The sequence below is a fragment of the Dicentrarchus labrax genome, unplaced genomic scaffold (genome assembly GCF_905237075.1).
Source record: "Dicentrarchus labrax unplaced genomic scaffold, dlabrax2021, whole genome shotgun sequence".
In the NCBI taxonomy this organism is placed as follows: domain Eukaryota; kingdom Metazoa; phylum Chordata; class Actinopteri; family Moronidae; genus Dicentrarchus; species Dicentrarchus labrax.
The window spans coordinates 18,840,265-18,859,895 of record NW_026136715.1 but is presented as its reverse complement, the minus strand read 5'-3'; the positions used below and the strand labels follow the sequence as shown (position 1 = coordinate 18,859,895).

Below are 19,631 nucleotides of genomic sequence, written 5' to 3'. Positions count from 1 at the left end.
GGAAGGAAAACGGCAACGGCCAGGGAGCAGGACAGTCGGCAGTTACTACAAAGGAGGTGATTACTTTGGAGGGTGCAGTGGTGGGCAGCGCTTACATTGCAGAGGGAGTGAGTCCGATGGCGTGGCGAGTTGATGTCGCTGGGTGTGGATGACCGGTCTCCCTCGACTGCAGAGGCGTCAGAGATGATGGAGGGCTGACGCGAGTGGCATGGGCTCACCCGCACGGCAGCCACTAAACGGGACGAGAGGGAAAAGAGAAAAAAGGCTTGTTTTCTTTGGGGTGTGTGTTTGGGCAGCGAAAGTAGTGAACAGGGACACAATGCCACAACACCCTTAAATAAAAATATATTTCAAAAGCCTGGAATTATTTGCAATCATCTGCAGTTGCTAAGCAACAGTGAAAACAGCTTCACAGAGGTTGAGCGAGTGTGTGTGTGTGTGTGTGTGTGTGTGTGTGTGTGTATGTACCAGTGAGACTGATACATATAGTACAGCCAAATGCATGGCAATTTGGGGGTTCGTGACTGTTCACACACTTTCCTTGTTTTTTTGTCTTTTTCTGCTTCTTCCTCCAGACGTCCCCAATTAGTCAGCAACCCGTTTGAACCTGTGGCTGCCCTTTAAAACAGCCTCTAGGAGGACTGAGATGAACTCCTACTTTAGTGGAAGCAAGAGTAATTTGTATAGAACTTTTTTTTTAGGCTGGGAGGTGCCACTAGTCCAGTTGTTGCTACTAAGTTTAGATATGTTTACTCTTATGGTTTTGGAAGTTTTGGAGGAACGTCTCAGTCTGACAGCCTGGATAACAGCACTGGCTCCCTGTAAAATTCAGAATAGAATCTAAAATACTCCTTACCTACAAAGCTCTTCATGGTCAGGCACCATTAGCTCATAGAGCTCATAGTACCCTACTACTCCACTACAACACTGTGTTCCCAGAATTCAGAGCTAATACAGGTTTGTATAGTCTCCAAAAGTAGAACAGGATCTACTCAGCTCAGGTGAGTCCTGAACCATCCCTTAGTTATGCTGCTACCGGCCTAGACTGCTGAGGAACTTCCCATGATGCACTGAGCTCCTCTCTTCTCCTCTCTATCTGTACTGAGTTTTTGTGCTTTCTCGTCTCACAGGTTCCCTCGGATTGTGGTTGCACCTGTTGCTGTGGTCCTGCTTGATGCCCACTGCAAAATGTATTATTTATCATTCGCATTTGCACTTCTGAAAACTACTCCCCGTTTTATATCAGGATGAGCCATGATTGGCTAGCTGCATTGCTGCAATGCAACACAGGAAAAGAAAGGACACAGTTTTATTTTCCAGTCACAAGAGTCCCAAAAGTCAGAGTGGCTGAGCTTTGCAAAGAAAGGCTGCGTGTTGACTGTGTTTTGAATTTCAAATGGGAATTTCAATGATGGTTGATGCTTCGGCTTGCAGTTTGCGATGCATTTCACCTGCAAATGTCTAAAGCCATGGCTCACGTACTCTAAGCAGTGATAGAGAATGTTGCTTCTCCTCCTCCGTCTGTGGTGTATATCTGCAAGTCATGTAAATGCTGAACGTACAATAGCAAATGTTATGAGGGGCCGGGAAAGTAGAAATAGGGGCCAAAAATGAATTACAGCCAGGTGAAAAAGGCTGAAAAATGTAGACAGTAACTTTGAAAAAAAAAAAGACGTTTTCCTTAGAAGCTCGGTCAGGTTACTCCAACATCACAGACAAAATGTATGAATTCATTTACATCTAATTTTTTGTAAAAATACATTTAACCAGAACAAAACAGTCCTTGACACCCAACTGATCCTCAGCTGCCACCATTCTCTAAGGAAACATTTCTGTGCAGCAAAGACAAATGGGAGCCGTAAAGCCAAAAATATGTTCACTGTAACAGCTACATAAAGCGCATGAAATGTCACGACCGGAGCATCATCAGTGGCCAACAATGTGGTCATACTGAGCAGATGGCAGGAGTGAATGTGTGTGAAGCAGGTTCACATGAACATGCAGAGGGTAAATGACTGTAAAACCACCTTGTGTGAGGCAGTTCGTGTACAGGATGAGGGTGTTACGGTCATGTTCGCCTACCTTGTCTGTCAGTGGGATGCCCCGCGTGGACATAGAGGGTCTGCTGACTCTGCCTGATGGCAGCAGTCAGGGGGAGGTCAGCCTGCATCACCCACTCCTGGTTGTTGCCATTGACAACCGTTTCCGTGGGCATGGCCAGAGAGTGACGCTTGGGCACGTCCTTGGTCAGGGTGGCTAGTGACTGTTTGGCCTTAAGAAGGTAGACAGACAGATGCAGTCAGTCAGAAAAAGCAACAATCCTGAAGAGAAATGTTACACTTTTATGCAGTTTCAGGGTTGTTTTTGAGTTGAGTTTTGATTCCACTCGTATCTATGCATACATCATATGTGTGTGCACATATACATGTCGAGTTATGTATCAGAATCATACTACAAGTATCTGAGTGCATGCAGACACAAGAATTTTCTCCCCAGGGCTCCTCATGGTGTTGTTGTCTCATGAAAAATGCAGTTGTATTCATGTTGGTCTTTTGTTGTGTGAAATCTCGTTACCACTCCTGAGAGCACGGAGGGGAAAAAAAGGACAGAATATCTGGAGGAGGCGTTTGCTGTATGCTTCCTTTTGGGGGTGGTACTTACAGGAATGGCAAGGTGGAAATAATGAAGCTTTCCTATAATTTAATGAATACATCTGCTCTGTAGAGCCTTGACACTAAGCACAATTCACCATATTTCAGCAGGAACAACAATAAACTGCTGGAGCCTTGGGATATGTGTTTGTGCCTGTGTATTTTGTGCCTGTCAAAAGTTTTCGTTTCGTTTGTGTGAATGTTTTCTGATTAGCCTTGACATGTCGGTGTTTCACAAATGCTTGAAATCATTGTGCGAATCTTATCATCATGCCAAGCGACGGCAGGCTGCAAATCAACACACAATCAGCTTCGTTGCAATCATCTCTACCTACCAACGGTCAAACGATTATCAATCATAGTCTTTCACATGCAAAACAGAATACAATCACACACCTTTGCAGTAATCATTAGTTGCTAGAATATTGTTGTATATTTCTCCCCAGGCATTTTCTTCGCTTAATTAGACCTAAAACACATTCAGATCAATCAGGGCTGGAATTCCGTGGGATCACTTATGTTAGGATCACTGGGATCATTCAGGGTCGGCTGAGGGGTTAGTCAAAAAACGTGCATCTGAGGAGGGGCTTTCCAAAACGACAATTAGGTCACATGTAGGAGAGATTTCCAGGGTGCGGGAGGATCAAGAAAGGTCAAAATTTAAAAAGCTCGGGGCCCATCTTACCGCCATGACCCTAGGAGAGTAGTCCCTTTCTGCAACCCGCTCAAACACCCGGAACTCCATTCTCTGATTGACACAGTTACTCATCTGGTGGAGGGGGTTGGAGACATGAGGGATAGCTATACTGTACATTCAAAGGCTATATGCAGTATATCCAAAATAGTGCAGTGACAGACAGCGTACTGTACACCCATGAAACAGTAATGAAACTTACATGACCTGCTATTGTTTGTTGAAAATATCTTCTTTTCCCTGTGCATATGTGTCTGAGCCTCGATAACTGTACTTCAGTTTAATATGCATATAGTGTCCTTCTTTCTTTCCCATATTCTGGCTTTTTAATTAGTAGCTATATTAAAAAAAGATGGATACAAAAATCAACTTACATCAATTTACATGTTTTTAAAAAGGCATTAAAGAGAGAGTCTGCCTCTCCGCCTGCCTGCCTGCCTGTCCGCCTGTCAGCGTAGTTACCCCCCACCCCCACTGTCTGTCTTTCTGTCTGTCTTTCTGTCTCACCATGGCCAGTTCAGCCTCCAGCTCCTTGATGCGGTTCTCCTTGAGGTCGAGCTGGGAGCGCAGCATCCCCGTGTGCTCTGTGGCTTCCTTGGTCTGCCGCCGCAGGTCCCACTTCTCTCTCTCCAGCAGGTCCTTCTCTTTGGCCAGCGCCTTCACCGCATCTTCGCTCTCCTAGTAGACACAGAGATCCTGATGGATTGGTTCACATATCAAGCATACCTTCAAAAATTAACTGAGCGAGGCAAACTTGCTAAATAATAGCACTGAACCAAATTTCAAATCATTCTGAGATGTCATTAAGGCTTTTGTCAGTCAAGCAAAGGCAGATTGACTGACAGGTATCACAGCTTTCTTAAGATTGTTGTATATGTAACAGATGCTACATGTTCTGTTGCTGACTATGCTTGTGAATGACAACATAAAATACAACAGCAATACACATACCTGAACATCTAATCTAATCTAACTCCAAGAGAAACTTCTCATTGATAGTCATGTTAACACCCTCACAGTCACCAAAGTCATATATGCAGAGAGTGCCACAATTTGATTGTTTGTACACTTGGGTAGATTGGTCCATGTATTGTACATCCAACCAACACAAGCTACAAGAGATTTTTCTTACTTTCTATGGATCTTTTTTTTGTGCATGCACTTGCGTGTGACTGTGTTGGTCAGAACATGGGTGCCATACTTTTCTGTGCTGCTCATAGTTGCGTATGAAGTCGCGGAGCTGCTCCTCCCGGCTCTCCAGTGTGGCATAAAGCTGCTGCATCTGGTTCACCAGGTCTGCTTTCTCCGCCTTCAGACGCTTGCGGTCCGACTTCATGGCTGCAAGGAAGGATGACAGAGCGAGGCAAAGAGAGAGAGACAAGGTGTTAGCTAGCATCAGAGACACTTGTGCAGTGAATTGTCTGTGCATTGGTGTGTGCGTATGTGTGACAGCAATAGTGCATGTGTTGTGTTTGGAAAAAGGAAAGAAAGAGAGAAAATAACTATGCGTTAAGTAACATGTTGGTGGTGGGTTAAATTATATAAAGTTGTTTACACCATAATAGAGAGAAAGAAAACGTGTTATGCATATCTATTCCCACAGGGCACATCAACAATAATGATATAAATGCTTCCCTTCCAGGTTACTAATGAGTGATTTTAGCAAGCAGTATGATTCATGACATTGGCTAGGCCGTCACAGAATGACAGCCTTTGTTTTATTCTTTTGTCAAAACAATCGCACATACAGACTTATTAACTGCAGAACTGTAAATAAAAAGTGTAATTACCTTAAAGCGGCCACGTATACTACTGCTAACATGCTTTGAGGTGATTCATGTTCAGTATTTCTTTGTTTTAAGTCAGTATGTGTAGTCCACAAGTTATTAAGCACTCTCAGATCTGAAGCGTTTTAAGTAAGAGCATGAAATACACCTGCTGTTGTTGGTCTAATGAGGCTGTGACTGCGTGCTGATAAAGGGGTGAATCACACATGAACCCGACTGTCAATCTCCTCTCTGCTGCTGGATTCGTTGGAGGCTGGGTCTCTCCTTTTCATCTATCTCTCTGCCACACACTCTCTCTAATCCCCTGGCACCTCACCCACGCATCATGATAAAGAATGTGGTGCACTGTAGTTATTCACAGAAGCTCTAATTTTCTCAAAGACAACATATCCTTTTTTTCTCTTCTCCTCTGCATCTGCCTCTTCTCCTGCTTTCTCTTGATTTTCATGCAAGGCTGTTTTCCAGACATCTGCTCGCTTAAAGCTGAGCTTGCCTCAAGCTATCTTTCCAAACTGACAATATATGCTTTATTTACATTTTATGTATTCTTACTGTGTCTGTCCACCTTTGTATTCTTCACTTTGACATCTATGTCCTTACAGCACAGCTGCTCTGACTGTTGATATTTCATAACATCACACGGTTGTCTGTTTTCCTCTTGATGCTTATTATCACGTGTTCACCTTTCTTTTCCTTCCCTCTTTTTTTCCCCCCTCTGAGCCAGCTGTGTGTCATTAATTAACTTATATCACAGCCTGGTTAATTGCTTGACATTCACAAGTTGCGTCCAGGGAGCATGCTCAGGCAAGTGGAATGGAAGTGCAGTTTTACAAGGACAGATTCACCCTCTCGTTTCCTTTACTTCATTTTTTTCTCCTGTCACCCTTTCACCCGTTCTTCAGAGGTGGAATCCCCAAGCAAAAGGGATATTCAAGCCAAACTAGTCGGCAAACGAAGACAAGAAACATCCCACACTGGCCAAGAGAAACAGGAAACCTCCCAGCACCTGCCTCAGGAAGTGTAATCAAAGCCGTCTTTGAGATGAGCCAAAAATGCTGCTGCTGCCTCACATCCTGCACCTGTGACCGTTTGGCAACATCAACCCTCCTGGTGTCGGATACAAGAAAGCACTCACAGTGACTCGGTAAAAGGGTCTATTCACGCTCGCAAATCACGTTAGCACTGTTACTTACCATTTATAACCTATGTATGAATATTTTTAAAGCGCAAAGATGGTCCTGGGGCTCACTGCAGTTACCTTACACTGAAGAATGTAGATGAGATGGGGAAGTACTAGCATGTTTCCTTCTGCTAACAGCCATATAAATGACTACGTACTCTGCAGCTCGGTCCAAGCCTCCAAGAATTATTACCAGATGAAACAAAAGGAAACCACCTGGGAGCCATACAGAGCTGAAGCTAATGTCTGTTGAGCTGGAGGAGGAAGAAGACATGGAGAGGAATCTATAGTAGATGCTTCAATTTAATAAAAAAGGAATCTGTGCAAGGACCTATCTTCTTTCTTGTCATGCACTGTATGACAATATTTTGTGTATCCTGAGTATCTGTGTACTTATTTTTGATTTTATCTAGTTTTGCTATGTGTCGAAATGTACAATCATTGCTTGTCTTTGTGCAAAATTGTGTGTGCCTGCATGCAAATTCAGATACTAAAAGCTCCTCCGGAAAAGGAGATCAGGACACAAACATTCACCATTAAAAGTTCAAGCCACTGTTCCTACTGCCCAATGTTGAAAACCAAAAACACCTGCCTGTATCAAGCTCTCCCGACACACAAAAATCTGCATAAGTGTTTTTTTTTTTCAGCTCATCACACAAAAGCTCTTCTGCTACCAAAGCCCTTGTGCTTTAAAGTAGTTTAATGTGAGCATCTACCACTGTAGTGGGCTAAAAGCCTTTGTCTGTTGGGCTCCTCTATGACGCTTTGCTATACTGGAGGGCTTAGATTGCCTGCAATGAGTGGGCCAACTCATTAGCTACCAAACAGGAACGTTGAACCCCTCAGGGAGTTCCTACTGGCTGGAGGCACTCCTGTATCAAACGTAACTTAAAAGGAATAGATCGACATTTTGGAAAATTATATTTGCTTTCTTTCTGAGGATTACATGAGAAGACTGATACCAGTCTTGTCTGTATAATAAATATGAAGCTACAGCCAGCTGATTAGTTTAGCTTAGCATAAAAATTGGAAACACTAGAGTCTCCATTGATTGCCTGGCAACCTGATGGTGACAACAAGACCAAGTTCATTTCAGGATACAGGATATAACATGTTAATTAGTGAGCTGACAGATAGGGATGGGAATTCACAAGATTTTATTATTTATTATTATTATACCATTATGGATTCATCTTATTGCAAAATGGTTACCAAATGATCAGCTGTATTCCTCTGAATTACATAATTCGCATAACTTGTGTTGAGTGCTTGTCATAGTGTGTTTTTTTAATTTCTGTGTGCATGTATGGACAGAAGAAGAGTGCATCATACTGCAGGAAGAGATATTTCTTGTATGTGTTGACATGTCACCACAGGAATCCTTCTTGTAAACGACATGAATCCGACCTGACCAGAGCTGCTTCTGTTTGTGAAGAAGCAAACTACAAACTGTTTAAAGCTACCTTTTAAGCCTACAGGGGGTCACTGTTTGATATGCAAAGCATGGATATTTGGTTGACTATCACTTTAAAACACTATAAATGAATGCATGTTGTACTCTGTGGGTATGTGTCAAACATTATTCAGACCAAGGACAGACTTTCTGATGATCCTTGACTGTAAAGAAAGCCATCTCATTCACTGCGGTTGGTATCACTGTGGAACGCTTTTCACATCCCACTCACTGCATCTCTCTGGTTAAAATACAACCCTCATTATCCGGCGTGCCCCATCTATCACGGTAATAAATATATAAATAATATGATAACAAGATCCCATCCCTGATTTTCTGCTTAATACCACTTTCTACATGGATAAATAAATGACATGGGGCAATGGCAACAATACAGATGTCTCTGCTTTGAGGAATTAATGTCCGTAGTAGCATGTACAATTTTTCAAGTTGGGTTTACCTGCCACAACAGACAACAGGATCACAAAGAGAGACCCACTTACCAACACCCCCTTAGAAAATGTCCCTCACATTAATGAATGAAACTACTTCACACTGACGTTACTCCATATAACTTCAGTCCTAAAGAGATGGGACAGGCTTTTAGTCGGCTCTTAACATAATTATTTGGGGAGAGAACAAAAGAGACATCGGCTCATTGGAGGGAGTCCAGTGTTCACGGTTTGGGATTTTAAATCTGCCAGCTGAATAATGAAGTAGAAGCCTCAGAGCTGCACAGTGTGCTCACCTCCTCACTTTCTCAGTAAAAACAAACTCACGGGTTGTACGAGGTTGATATCATGTTACTACTGTATCATACTTATTTGCTGTCATGGAGATATTCACCAACATTAATTAAAGTTTTATCATGGATCTACAAACCTCCACAATGACATCTGACCCTTGTTATAGGTTTAACCTATAAGCTATCCATTAAAAATAGATCAAACATTGCTCACTAATAGGTGATCTAGAGGTGTGTGTGTGTGTGTGTGTGTGTGTACAAGCTATTTCAACTGCACAACTGACACATCAGGGAATCAGTGGGAGAATCATGCTTTGATAACAGCGCCTCGTTACTAACCTCACTGTCTTCACTGGATCCAAAACAAAATGAACCGGTGCTGTAAAAAGCTGAGCCTGAGCTATGTAACACCCCTGTAACAGGCGAGTGCAAAGAGGAAGTCAGCTGCCATGTATTCTGATACAGTGGTACTGGTCCAATGTCTCTCTGTCTGACTGAAGTACACTCGATCACCACTAGGGGCCACTGTGATCCAAACACGTGTTCTCACTCGAGACCATCCAAACTGAATAGATTGAGGTGCAAATTTAATAGCAAAACCGTCCTTATTACCTGTTTTGATGAAGCTGCTGCGAGTGTTGGGGAAATAAATAACAAAAGATTTGCGAACACACCAGCCCACAATGATTTCCCCTGGTTTCCAAAATTTGATTGGAGTCTCTTTTTTTAAAAAAAACCTTAATTTGTTTAAAAATAAAAGACATCACTAAAACCACTGCAATTACTTTAATGTTATCAGGTTAAGTAGCCAGATGAGATTTGGCGGCAGTGAGTGTGTGTGTCTTTCTGTGTGTGTGTGTGTGTGTACTGGTGTTTAAACACCTAGTGAAGGAAGAGGCCTTGTACTCAAGGACAGAGCTGCTTTCTGAGTACAGTGTAGCGTGAAATGACACTAAACAGTGCAGGCAGACTGTGCTTTGATGATACATAGCTGTCTGCTGCTTTCATTTGAGCTCTGGATTGACTGGGAGTCCCTCAGTGATAGTAATTAGCCAAAGCAGAAATAGCTAATTAAAAACAGCAGAGAAGGCCAGCTATACTTTGAAAATTCATTAAACACAACTTGGATGAGAAAAGTCCAAATAAACCTATAAACACTTTACGAGAACAGTCCAGCCAAACTGTTTATTTTCTCATGGCACCTTCACTTAAGACTTTGGAGATTACCATGACAGTTTCAGTTCATTGTCATTTGTGTACTTAAAAGGTAGGGGGGATGAAATGACTCCAAGCAGCAGTTCTTGAGCTGGACCGAGCGCCCACGGGCATCATAACAAAACCTGCAATTGTGAGAGGTTGGCAATTACCCACGATTACAATTATAGTGCTCACAGGCTAACGTCTGGCACACAGTGGGAGTGAGCTCAGGCCTTAACATGGAAACAGTGTGGGCATCACACCAAACAAAGACAGGGACAGAGGAAGAGAAAGTGAGGGAGAAAATGAAGTATAACTGGAGAGAAAACAGACTGAAAAGTAGTGTTCCTCTCTGTGTTCTCCATTTTGTATTCATAGGCACTGGAAAAATCTGCATGTAATTTAGCCACAAACCATCTGAACTGAAGGTAGGAGTGGCATCACAGTTTCTGTGAACACTTCCCAAAGTAAACAGGTATTATCTCAAGTGGCACAGAGCAAAGGAGGGGATGAGGCATTTAGTTCACGCTACTTCATCACTCCAGCCTTTTGCTTTTTCCATCAAAGCCGAACAACAGGAAAATAAATAAATAAAAGCAAAAAAAACCACGCAAAGCTACTCTGCTCACAATAATTGTTGGTAGCAATTCAACAAAACCCCCCAGGGTGCTTAAGTTCTCCAAACATTGCTCTCATTCTTCGAGGGAAAAGCTTTGCCAGAGCATCTGGTGGGATGTTCACAATATGCCAGTCTTGTGAAAACTAGGGGAAATCAAATAGAGTCGACATCTTGCCTCCAATCAATTGGCAGCATACGGAAATTGCTGTAGTTAATGAGGTATTCTCAAGAACATTTGGCCTATGTTTTTTTTGTTTTTGCCACTTGAAGTTAAAGCCACTTTAAAACCCACCTATTTCAAACTCCCTCTACAAAAGAGTCTTTCGTTTTGCTGTTTTAAAACCATTAAAACACAAAAAGTAACCAGACAAAAATGTTGAGGGCATCAGGAACATTAGAAATACAGGTATCTGTTTTCTCCAGAAGTCATCCAGTATAAACAAGACTCAGATGTGAGCGGGGTCATCAACTGCTGAAGTGCTCCTCCAGTTCTACCTGACAATAAAACTTTATGTAAATGCATACATACCTGAAAGGTTCTATCATAATACTCACTTACTGTACAATAAAAAATAATTGCTAGCTAGTTCGTATTTGCCAATATTTTTCTACATCCTCGCTTTCACCTTAAATGTCTTACTGTCGGCTGTCGTTTTATTAAACATGGTCATTGCCTCGCTACCTTTTTTATTTTCTCTTCCTTGTTGTTCATGCCTGTGAAAGCTCATCAACACATTAATATACACAAAATAAATAAAACTCTTTTCTCGACTTTAATGGTGTCATTGCTTCCCTCTGCATACTGTCCTAACTGCAGTTATCGCCAGTACCATGGCCAACATGGCAACACAGAACATGAATGCATTTGGTGGAAGCAGCTGGAAAAGCAACACAAACAAGAAAATGAGACAAAATGGGATGACAGATGTGTTTCCACTTTCTGCTTGGAAACAGCTGTAAATATTGCTGGGGACAAAGCCAGAATTCACTGGCTGCTCCCACCACACTGCAAAATGCAGGCTAATACTGTTGCTGGCCTTTCACAGCTGTCTTAAAAAATAGTATCCTTGGAGTTTGAGCAAGCCACAGTGTCAGTGTATGAAGATAGAGGGTGACAACCATGGACTAACAAAAAAGCTGGGAACCAGCTATGGCTGCCCAGGGCAGGTCATGTGGAAAATAACAATAAAAAAATATAAATAATTCAGAATTGCTGCTTTCACAACTGAATGCAAATACAGGTTTTTTTTCACGGGTCACTCTCTCTGGCCAAAACTGGTACTTGAACCTCAACTTCTGCTCCGTTACTTACATGAAATGGCTTTGAGAGCAAAAACTATTACAAAAAAGCAAAAGGAATGTCTTCACGCTTAAGTTCCCAGTCGCTTTGCCTTTCTGAACCTCCTCCAACAGAACCAAGCTCAAATATGACAACAGCCAATTTCCTGTTGTCCTCCCACATACCCCATCTTAATTGCAGACCAGATCCACTCTGCTTAATGTTTCTGGACCATATAAGCCAACCAAAGTCCCACTTTATAAAGCTTTCATTAACTGCTGATTGCTGTCAGTGCCTGCTGGGCTTGGTAGGCTTTGGCCTTCATTAACATGCCTGAGTCATACAAATGACTGTATGAGTCTGTGTGCAGTATGTTCAGGCAGCCAAACATCCAGCTGAAGAAGAGATAAGTATTTATTTGATGTGTGCTCTATTGTACTCTGCCCCAGTCCGTTTTGTTTTTGTTCAATTCTTCCAAAAAGCGTAGGCTGCAAGTGTCAAGTGAAATGTCGCAGCAACAAAATCCCCTGACAACATGTCATGCGTTTGTCTGATACCAAATGGCGGTTTTGTGCTCTGCCTCATTCCATGGGCGATAACTCTTTGAAAAGAATGATTCACTGCCACGCTGATGACATCTCTGCTTGATGCCCTGCAATCCACTGTGCACTGCCTGGCAGAACGTGTTCATTACTTTACCCTGTGCAAAGACTCCATGAAGGCAATATGTAAGTGTATTCCCATTTCACATTCACTCACGCACAAAACAGATACAGAGCACCACATACTGTGGTTGTTGGTGATTAAGAGAGAGGAATCTGTACTATACATTGGTACTTCATCAGTTCTGAAAGGATAATTACAGCGTGTTCTCCAAGGTGCTCTGTTTGGCTAATGAGATTTTTAAGGTAACCTGTTGTCAGGAGGTCTATGTTTATGTAATTGCATTTAATCTGTATTTTAACACTAAACAAATATTTCACAGCAGCTAAGACAAGAACTTTTCCTTTTTATTAAACAATTACTCAGTGTATCTGTGCCAAAGAATAAAACATCCATCTTCACACCTTATCCTAATCAGCACTTCCAGGTGGAAAAACACTAATTTAGAATTGTGCAAAAGGGGCAGCGTGTAAACACTAAAGACATTACTAATTCACAGAGCTGTTTATAATTATTTTGGGGCAAGTGCAGGTAAAATCATTATAGACAAGTCCAAGTGAAATAATAGGTCTTCATAAGAAAATTGCAAAAGACGCAAGACTGAATAAAGTCTCTAAATGCTGACCATTTCAATGACACATTTTGAGTCTTTGAAATCAGTGTTTCCTTCAATGTAACTGAGGCAAAGTCCTTTCAGTGCATTGCTCTAATAATTAAAAATTCAAGACCTGCCGGTTACTGTCTAATAATATTGTATTTCAATTTCACCAGAAACATGAGACTGGAATGTTTTGTCTTTTCAGTCTCTAGGGAGTCAAGTATCAATGAAGTGGTCTCACAGCATTCAAGTCCTCCTTATTTTTGATGAAGTCTGAGTCAAGTCTTAATCTAAAGTGTACTGCTCTGGTGGAAATTCTAATATACACAAACAAAATCATGGAGCTGAGAGGTTTAGGTGAAGCAAATATAGACATGTTTAAATGCAGAATCCAGCATTGCTGTGACGATACAGTGAAGCTTCTACAGTTCATTGTGCTCTATGTACATCAGGGTACGTGGGTGGTGCAGAGTGGGAACTGAGCAGCCTGCGGAGCGGCTTTTCTGAAAAGTCAAATCATCAGCGTCCTTTCTCAACCCCCAAGATAACACTCCATCTCTCGAATGGAACACATGCTAATGGACCATCATGCAGCTAATGGGCAGCATTAACCACATTGTTACAGACACTCGTGTTAACATTATGGTGACAGAGGAACAAAGGAACTGGTTTCCAGCCTGATGCAGTAAAATGCAGCAGGTTTTTCCCTCAGCATGAGTGGGGAGTGGCAAACAGAGAAACTAAAGCCTGGGAGCAAAATGATGAAAAAATGTTTTGAGCAGGAAAAGAGAATTACTGCAACTTTGCTCTGCTTTGTTTACTTCCAATTTTCACATTTTCGCCTAACGGGGCAAAACCACCTACACATACCTTTGTTGTGTTCATCAAAGTAGGGCTTTCTAAAATTACACATTTGTTCAAATGCACAGTAGGTGGATATAAACGGACCCTCTCCATTGTGAATTGCAGCAAACTACGATGTGTTTCTATTGTTTGTTATTGTCAGCGTGTGTTTACTGAACTTTCTTGTGCATAAGTTCTTTGCACATGTAAACTTTAAAAGAATTGTTGGTTTATTTAGCTTTATGTGGCCGTTCTAAAATCTAGCTGGGGACAACATATTAAAATACAATTTCACGGTTCATTAACATTATGATCTTTTTTGTGCATATTGACGATAAGATTTCTTCCTGACAAGTAAAATAACACATTACATTTACTACTTTGGATAACTTTGATTCTATATTCAAAAAGTAGTTTCCGTATGTTTTTAAGTCAAATAAAAGCAAATGGCTTCCAGATGTAGGGAAATCAGTAAAAGGATAACTTTTTCTGGTGACAGCATGTAAAAATAAACTGTATTAAGGAATTAGGTCAAAACAGAAAATTGGCTAATCATTCACTAGAGTTACATTTAATTATTTCTGTTTCAAAAGATGTTTGGGATAATTTTGCCTTTATTTGACAGTTGAAATAGACAACAAATGTGAAAAAAGAGAGGCATAAAAAAAAGTATGAAAACAAAAGTCCCTGTGCAGCCCAAATCAAAATTCTAATTTATTCTAACTACTTTTACCATTAAAAATCCATTGAAAAAGAGCTAAACTGTACTAATACTGTTGGCCTTCTATCTCCGGCAGCATCAATGTCCATATTTTATAATAATAATGATGTTAGTGTTTTGAATAACACACACAGCTTCTTGTCTACTGGTGAGGTCATTACCTTGCAGAGCCTCCTTGGCTCGGTCCAGCTCCTGCTCCTTCTGGGCCAGCTGCACACGGAGCTCTGTGGCGGAGAGCACGTCGGCCGAGCAGCTTCCCTGGGTCTCCTCCAGGTCCTTACTCAACATGTCCTTCATCTGCCGCAGCAGGTGCACCTCTTCCTGGAGCTGGGCCACCTCCTCACGCAGCAGGACTACAACACACAGAAAGAAAAGGGAGCTTCAGCAAGCTCACACCAAAACATGGCCCAATGTATTCTTAGTAAGGAAGTGTGTGGCTCTGATTTTGCCAGACAGGCTTAACAGTGATCAGTCTTTAAAGCCAAAGTAAAAATGTAATCCTAGTAGCTAGAGAAGGGTCACATGCATACTGGTATCCAATCTCACAGAGGTGCCTTAGCTTTGAAAAGCTACAAGACTGCAGAAATGGTTATGTCTGAAATGCAAAATCGATTTAACATCACCATAGGAGGTTATGGTTCCATTTGTAATTGAGATAACTGCAGTGCCAAATTACTGTCGGTAATAAGCATCACAGGGGTAGGTGGGGTCCAGTAGATGACTAGAGACAAGACTTTGATATTATAATGAAATTTGTCTTTGCAGCTGCCTGTTGAACTTGCTCTGTGTTGGCAGGAATTATGAGGAAAGGAGTGAGGTGTACCCATTTATTATTCAGTGGCTGGTGTTTAAAAGAACTCCTCCCTGGCATTGTCACAGAGAAACAAACAATAAAATGAAAACAGCGGCAAAGAGAAGTAGATATTTTTCCTCACAATTTGACTCACTGAAAATGTTTCAAAGCGCTTTCAAAGTATCTGCAGCGGGAATGACTTCACACGCGTTTAAAACAAGCCACAACAGACAGATGTCACACTTCAATTTCTCACATCAAACCTCAAAAGTGAAATATTCAATATAAAAATATGTCTTTTTCTGCACACTAAATGTGCTTGTCTAGGTGGAGCATATGGAGAGTCATTTATATAAGGATGAGTAGAGCCATTTGCTCAATTTCATGCATCCTCAGGGCAAGGGGGGGTGGGGGAGGCTGAGGAAAACTGCTCAGTCCCATCTCGCATTTGCTCCACTATCAAGTGTCTCGCATAAATCACACTTCATACTCTCATATCCCAGCTCCCAATATTACTGTCTGAAGAACTAAAATCAATCAGAGATGGATGGAAGAACTGCAAATAGGAGACTGAATATGACAAAGCGAGAGGAATAGACAAATTAAAGACAGAATACAGACTGCACTTTGGCTTTTTAATAAAGGGTAGGGTGTTTGTTTTGAAGTGTGAAAATGCATAGCAAGGATCAGCATACAGAGCTAGAAGTGGATTTCCAACAGTGTTTGCCAATTCAGCAAAACAGCAAATGCTTTGCATTCTGCATTCTGCAAAGCATCGGTGGAAATAATCCTCTCATTGCTCATTTAATACTCGTGGTGTCTTTCACCATTATTACACCACAGCATCAGTGAGATTAAGGAATCTGTTAATGATCATGTAGAAAAGAACATTTATATTTACAGTCCAGTATTTTCCACTTAGAATGAGCAATAACTGAGCCTCTTGTTGTAAAGTTTGGTTATTAAACTAAGAACCTCCTTGTATACTGCAACTAGTTCTCTGTGCGTGTGACAATAAAGGTTTTGAAGCTTTTAAGTGCAGACCGGAGTGCAAATTCTGTGACCCTATCAGGAAATTCATCTAAATTGTTAATGTTTCTGTCACTATCACATTGTCACTGCATTCTGATAGATTTGACCAAAACAGTTTGGAAAAAAAGTGATTTCCAGTAGTATGTACAGTGGGATGTTTTTTTAGTAAAGCTGAAACTCTAGTGTCAAGAAATTGGATGAATCATACAGGAAACAATCTGTAACTCTGAACAGTGATCCAAGGGGGCTAATTTTGTTCATTGATGTTGTTTGTAAAATAATCAATCTTTTGCGCAAGCACATCTTTTAGTTGAAAGAAAAATTTTACATTTGGTCAAACGCATTGTATTTGCCCACCGTTAGGATTTCAGTGAAGGTTATAATATAGGTTATATAGGTTATATATATATTGCAGAGATATTGCACTGAATTCACTACATTGTACATGTGTTCATGTTTTTCTGTCTTTTCCCTGAATGTGTCATCGGTGACACATTCACTGTTGTTGTAGGTTGTTGACTGATATGTGAATGACATATCATCATCTTTAATCCTGTGGTTCTGACATGACACTAACAGTACCTGACTCCTCCTATAGAAGACCTGGTGTTATACTCCCATCTTCCCCTCCTGCACACACAGTTGTGATTGATATGTTACACAAGGAAACTAGACGGTTCAACACTACAACAAACTATTTCAACAAACTAGAATGTAGGATATGTGGTGTATGCAGCCCTTGCTCTGATACATTTTAGCACCAGATGGATCACTTTAGCTCTCACCTTTCCTCCACCAAAACTAAAACAGACCTTTAAGACCAGTTCACTCTTTTTACGACATGCACCTGCTTCCCAGAGCTTCTGAGTCCTTTAATTTGTGTTCACTGAATAAATGTAAGTGGCTGAGGATAAGGGCTGCCCGCTAAATAACGAAAATGAAATGTAAAAGAGGTTATTAGGAGAGGGGTCGAGAGAAAAATGTCGGCGAGTGGGGTGTCATTACAGAGAGGTATACTTAATGGACCCGATAATAGAACCACATTTTATGGAGCAACTCAAGCAGCAACGGCCTTATTGGCAAACCAAAGAGCTGGCCCTTTCTGGAAAGAGTCAACCACAAGATACAGTTCACTGGTGTTTAAAAATCCTATAATAGTCACAGACTAGATTACTTATTCGTTAAGTTTGCATGTATTGATTGTGCAAAGGCAGCAAAAAAGTCATAAATAAGGCACAAGCACACTGAAAATATGGGCTTTATCTTTAATAGCCAACCCATAAATACTGGCAAACAATTATGGTTTATATGACACTCCCTCCCTTATAGATTTAAGTTGCTTCTTTGGTAACTGCGGCATCACGTGTTTAAGTGTTGTGTGATGTTGTAGATAAAGTCATCAATACAAGTCTTTGAATGCAAAATATAGAGGCATTGATTTAAAAAAAAAGAAAACACTGCATGCAACACCACTATGTTCTTCTTCTTGGGTTGTTCTTAATTGATTTTTTTAATGTAAGCTTATCCACCTCGTTATCTCCCACAGTAAGTTTCAATAACCACAACTTACATTAAAATTGATTTCACCGCTGCAACAAAGACAGGAAACTCAACATGTTTTTGCAGACTACAAAGATGTAATTTTGTACTTCCTCCTGTTTATCACAGTGGGACATCAAAAACCTATAAATAAATACCATGTCATCAAGGTAAAAGATAAAGAAAATGTTAAATTGGTAGTGGTACCATTCGCAGCCCACACAAAACAACTAAACAACACAGAAAGATAGCAAAGCAACCTAGAGCTTACACAAACGTCTAGATGATGTTGGACTCTCGGCTTTCATCATTATCCACCTTGGACTTACATTTTGAACTACCTTTAATTTGTTATTGTTTTAATCTTTGCAATTTATTTTGAAATGTATTATGGTGTTTGCATTTATTGCATTATGTAAAGCACTTTGAATTACTTGGAATGCAATGTGGTATATTAATGAACTCTTATTTTCTTATTGAATTTCATGACATTAACAATAGTATGGCAGACTCCGGTTCAAAGCGACTGCATTCAACCTTCACAGGAGGTATAAGGGCTACTACAGTGATGTCCTAAAACCAACCTCCACCTTTAAGTGCATCCCTTACAAACAAACAGATAAGAGCATGTTCAGTTCCACAGTACAGCAGTTTTTGTGATGTCAGTCGGGCTGAACCGTGTGCTGACGTGTGCTTAATATAATGACAAACATGTTAACCCAGGAAGTATTATAGCACCACAAAAACAACCATGAAAATATTATTATATATGAATTGAACATGTTAGACTGACTATGTGAATTTAGAATGAGGCTGCTATGTACTGTACATGACTTTACAGAGGAGAGAAAAGAACTGTGCACAGTCAAATCCCTGGCTTCATACTGTGCATACTGAATGTGTGATATAGAGAATATCTTGCAAACAAATATACCAATTCTCATAGATTCATGAGGACACAGATGCTTCATGATAAAAATAAACTCATGGAAAATATGGAGAAGATTTTATATCCTTACATTGTTGCTTCCTGATTTAAATTAAACTCTTGTTGACTCGGTTATGTGTCATAACACTGAATAAGACAACCAGGCGGTCTACACTGGAAACTGTTTGCAACAAGAAGACCCTCAAAATCTATGATAGGAAATGCAAGATTAGCTGTCTAAGTATGCCACAGTAGTTATTAGAATGTGTGAGGTGGAAACAGATATGTTATTGTCTTCCACAGCTTTCTGCAGGCGAGCACACTGCTGGAGCACTCTAGATAAGACAGTCAGAGGTTGGGGGTGGGGGCGGGGGATGGAGGGGAGCGAAGACAGCCCCCTATTTTTCAATGTCCGCTTCATCTAGGTTGGCAAGAAGCAGGCAATGTAGCTCTGAATTACAAATAAGAGTCTGAGTGGGAGCTTCCTGATAAGTGCAATCTTTCCTACTCTCCCCTCCAGGACTCATTCCCATAGAGAGTCCTCACTGCAACGTTTGCCAATTTTTGTGTCATGGAAAGTGTGAGGCTCATAATTTAGCATGCTAATGTATATGCAAACTCACATAATAATCCTGGTACTTTTTTTTGTATTGAGTTTTGTCTCCCACTTTTTTTTTTTTTTTTTTTTTTTACATCTTTCTTTTCTTTTTATTGTTCAAATAAACAAACAGTTTTGCCAATAATATGAGGCTGTGCATTTTTGAAAACAGCATGTGCCTCTGATTTTCTTTATATTAATGTTCCTACAATGACAACTGGTGTAGAGTAGTCATTGGAAAATATATTAAAACACATGTATGAAAGACTCTTTATTTATTGATGCGGAGGTCTGGAAGAACTACCAAAACA

At 40.7% G+C, this 19,631-nt stretch overlaps 1 protein-coding gene across 2 annotated transcripts in view; it reads right to left on the bottom strand.

Moving 5' to 3' along the window:
- Positions 1-19,631, bottom strand: part of LOC127377764 (kazrin-like) — a 163,111-nt gene that overhangs the window by 2,951 nt on the left and 140,529 nt on the right. Inside the window, exons 5-10 of one of the 2 annotated variants that reach the window (XM_051425942.1) lie at positions 14,592-14,783; positions 4,547-4,683; positions 3,853-4,023; positions 3,337-3,420; positions 2,083-2,272; positions 96-232 (exon numbers count right to left, since the gene is read on the bottom strand). In XM_051425942.1, the coding sequence (XP_051281902.1) occupies positions 96-232; positions 2,083-2,272; positions 3,337-3,420; positions 3,853-4,023; positions 4,547-4,683; positions 14,592-14,783 (911 nt within the window). The remainder of the gene's footprint in view (positions 1-95; positions 233-2,082; positions 2,273-3,336; positions 3,421-3,852; positions 4,024-4,546; positions 4,684-14,591; positions 14,784-19,631) is intronic. The other variant, XM_051425943.1, reaches the window with a different exon arrangement.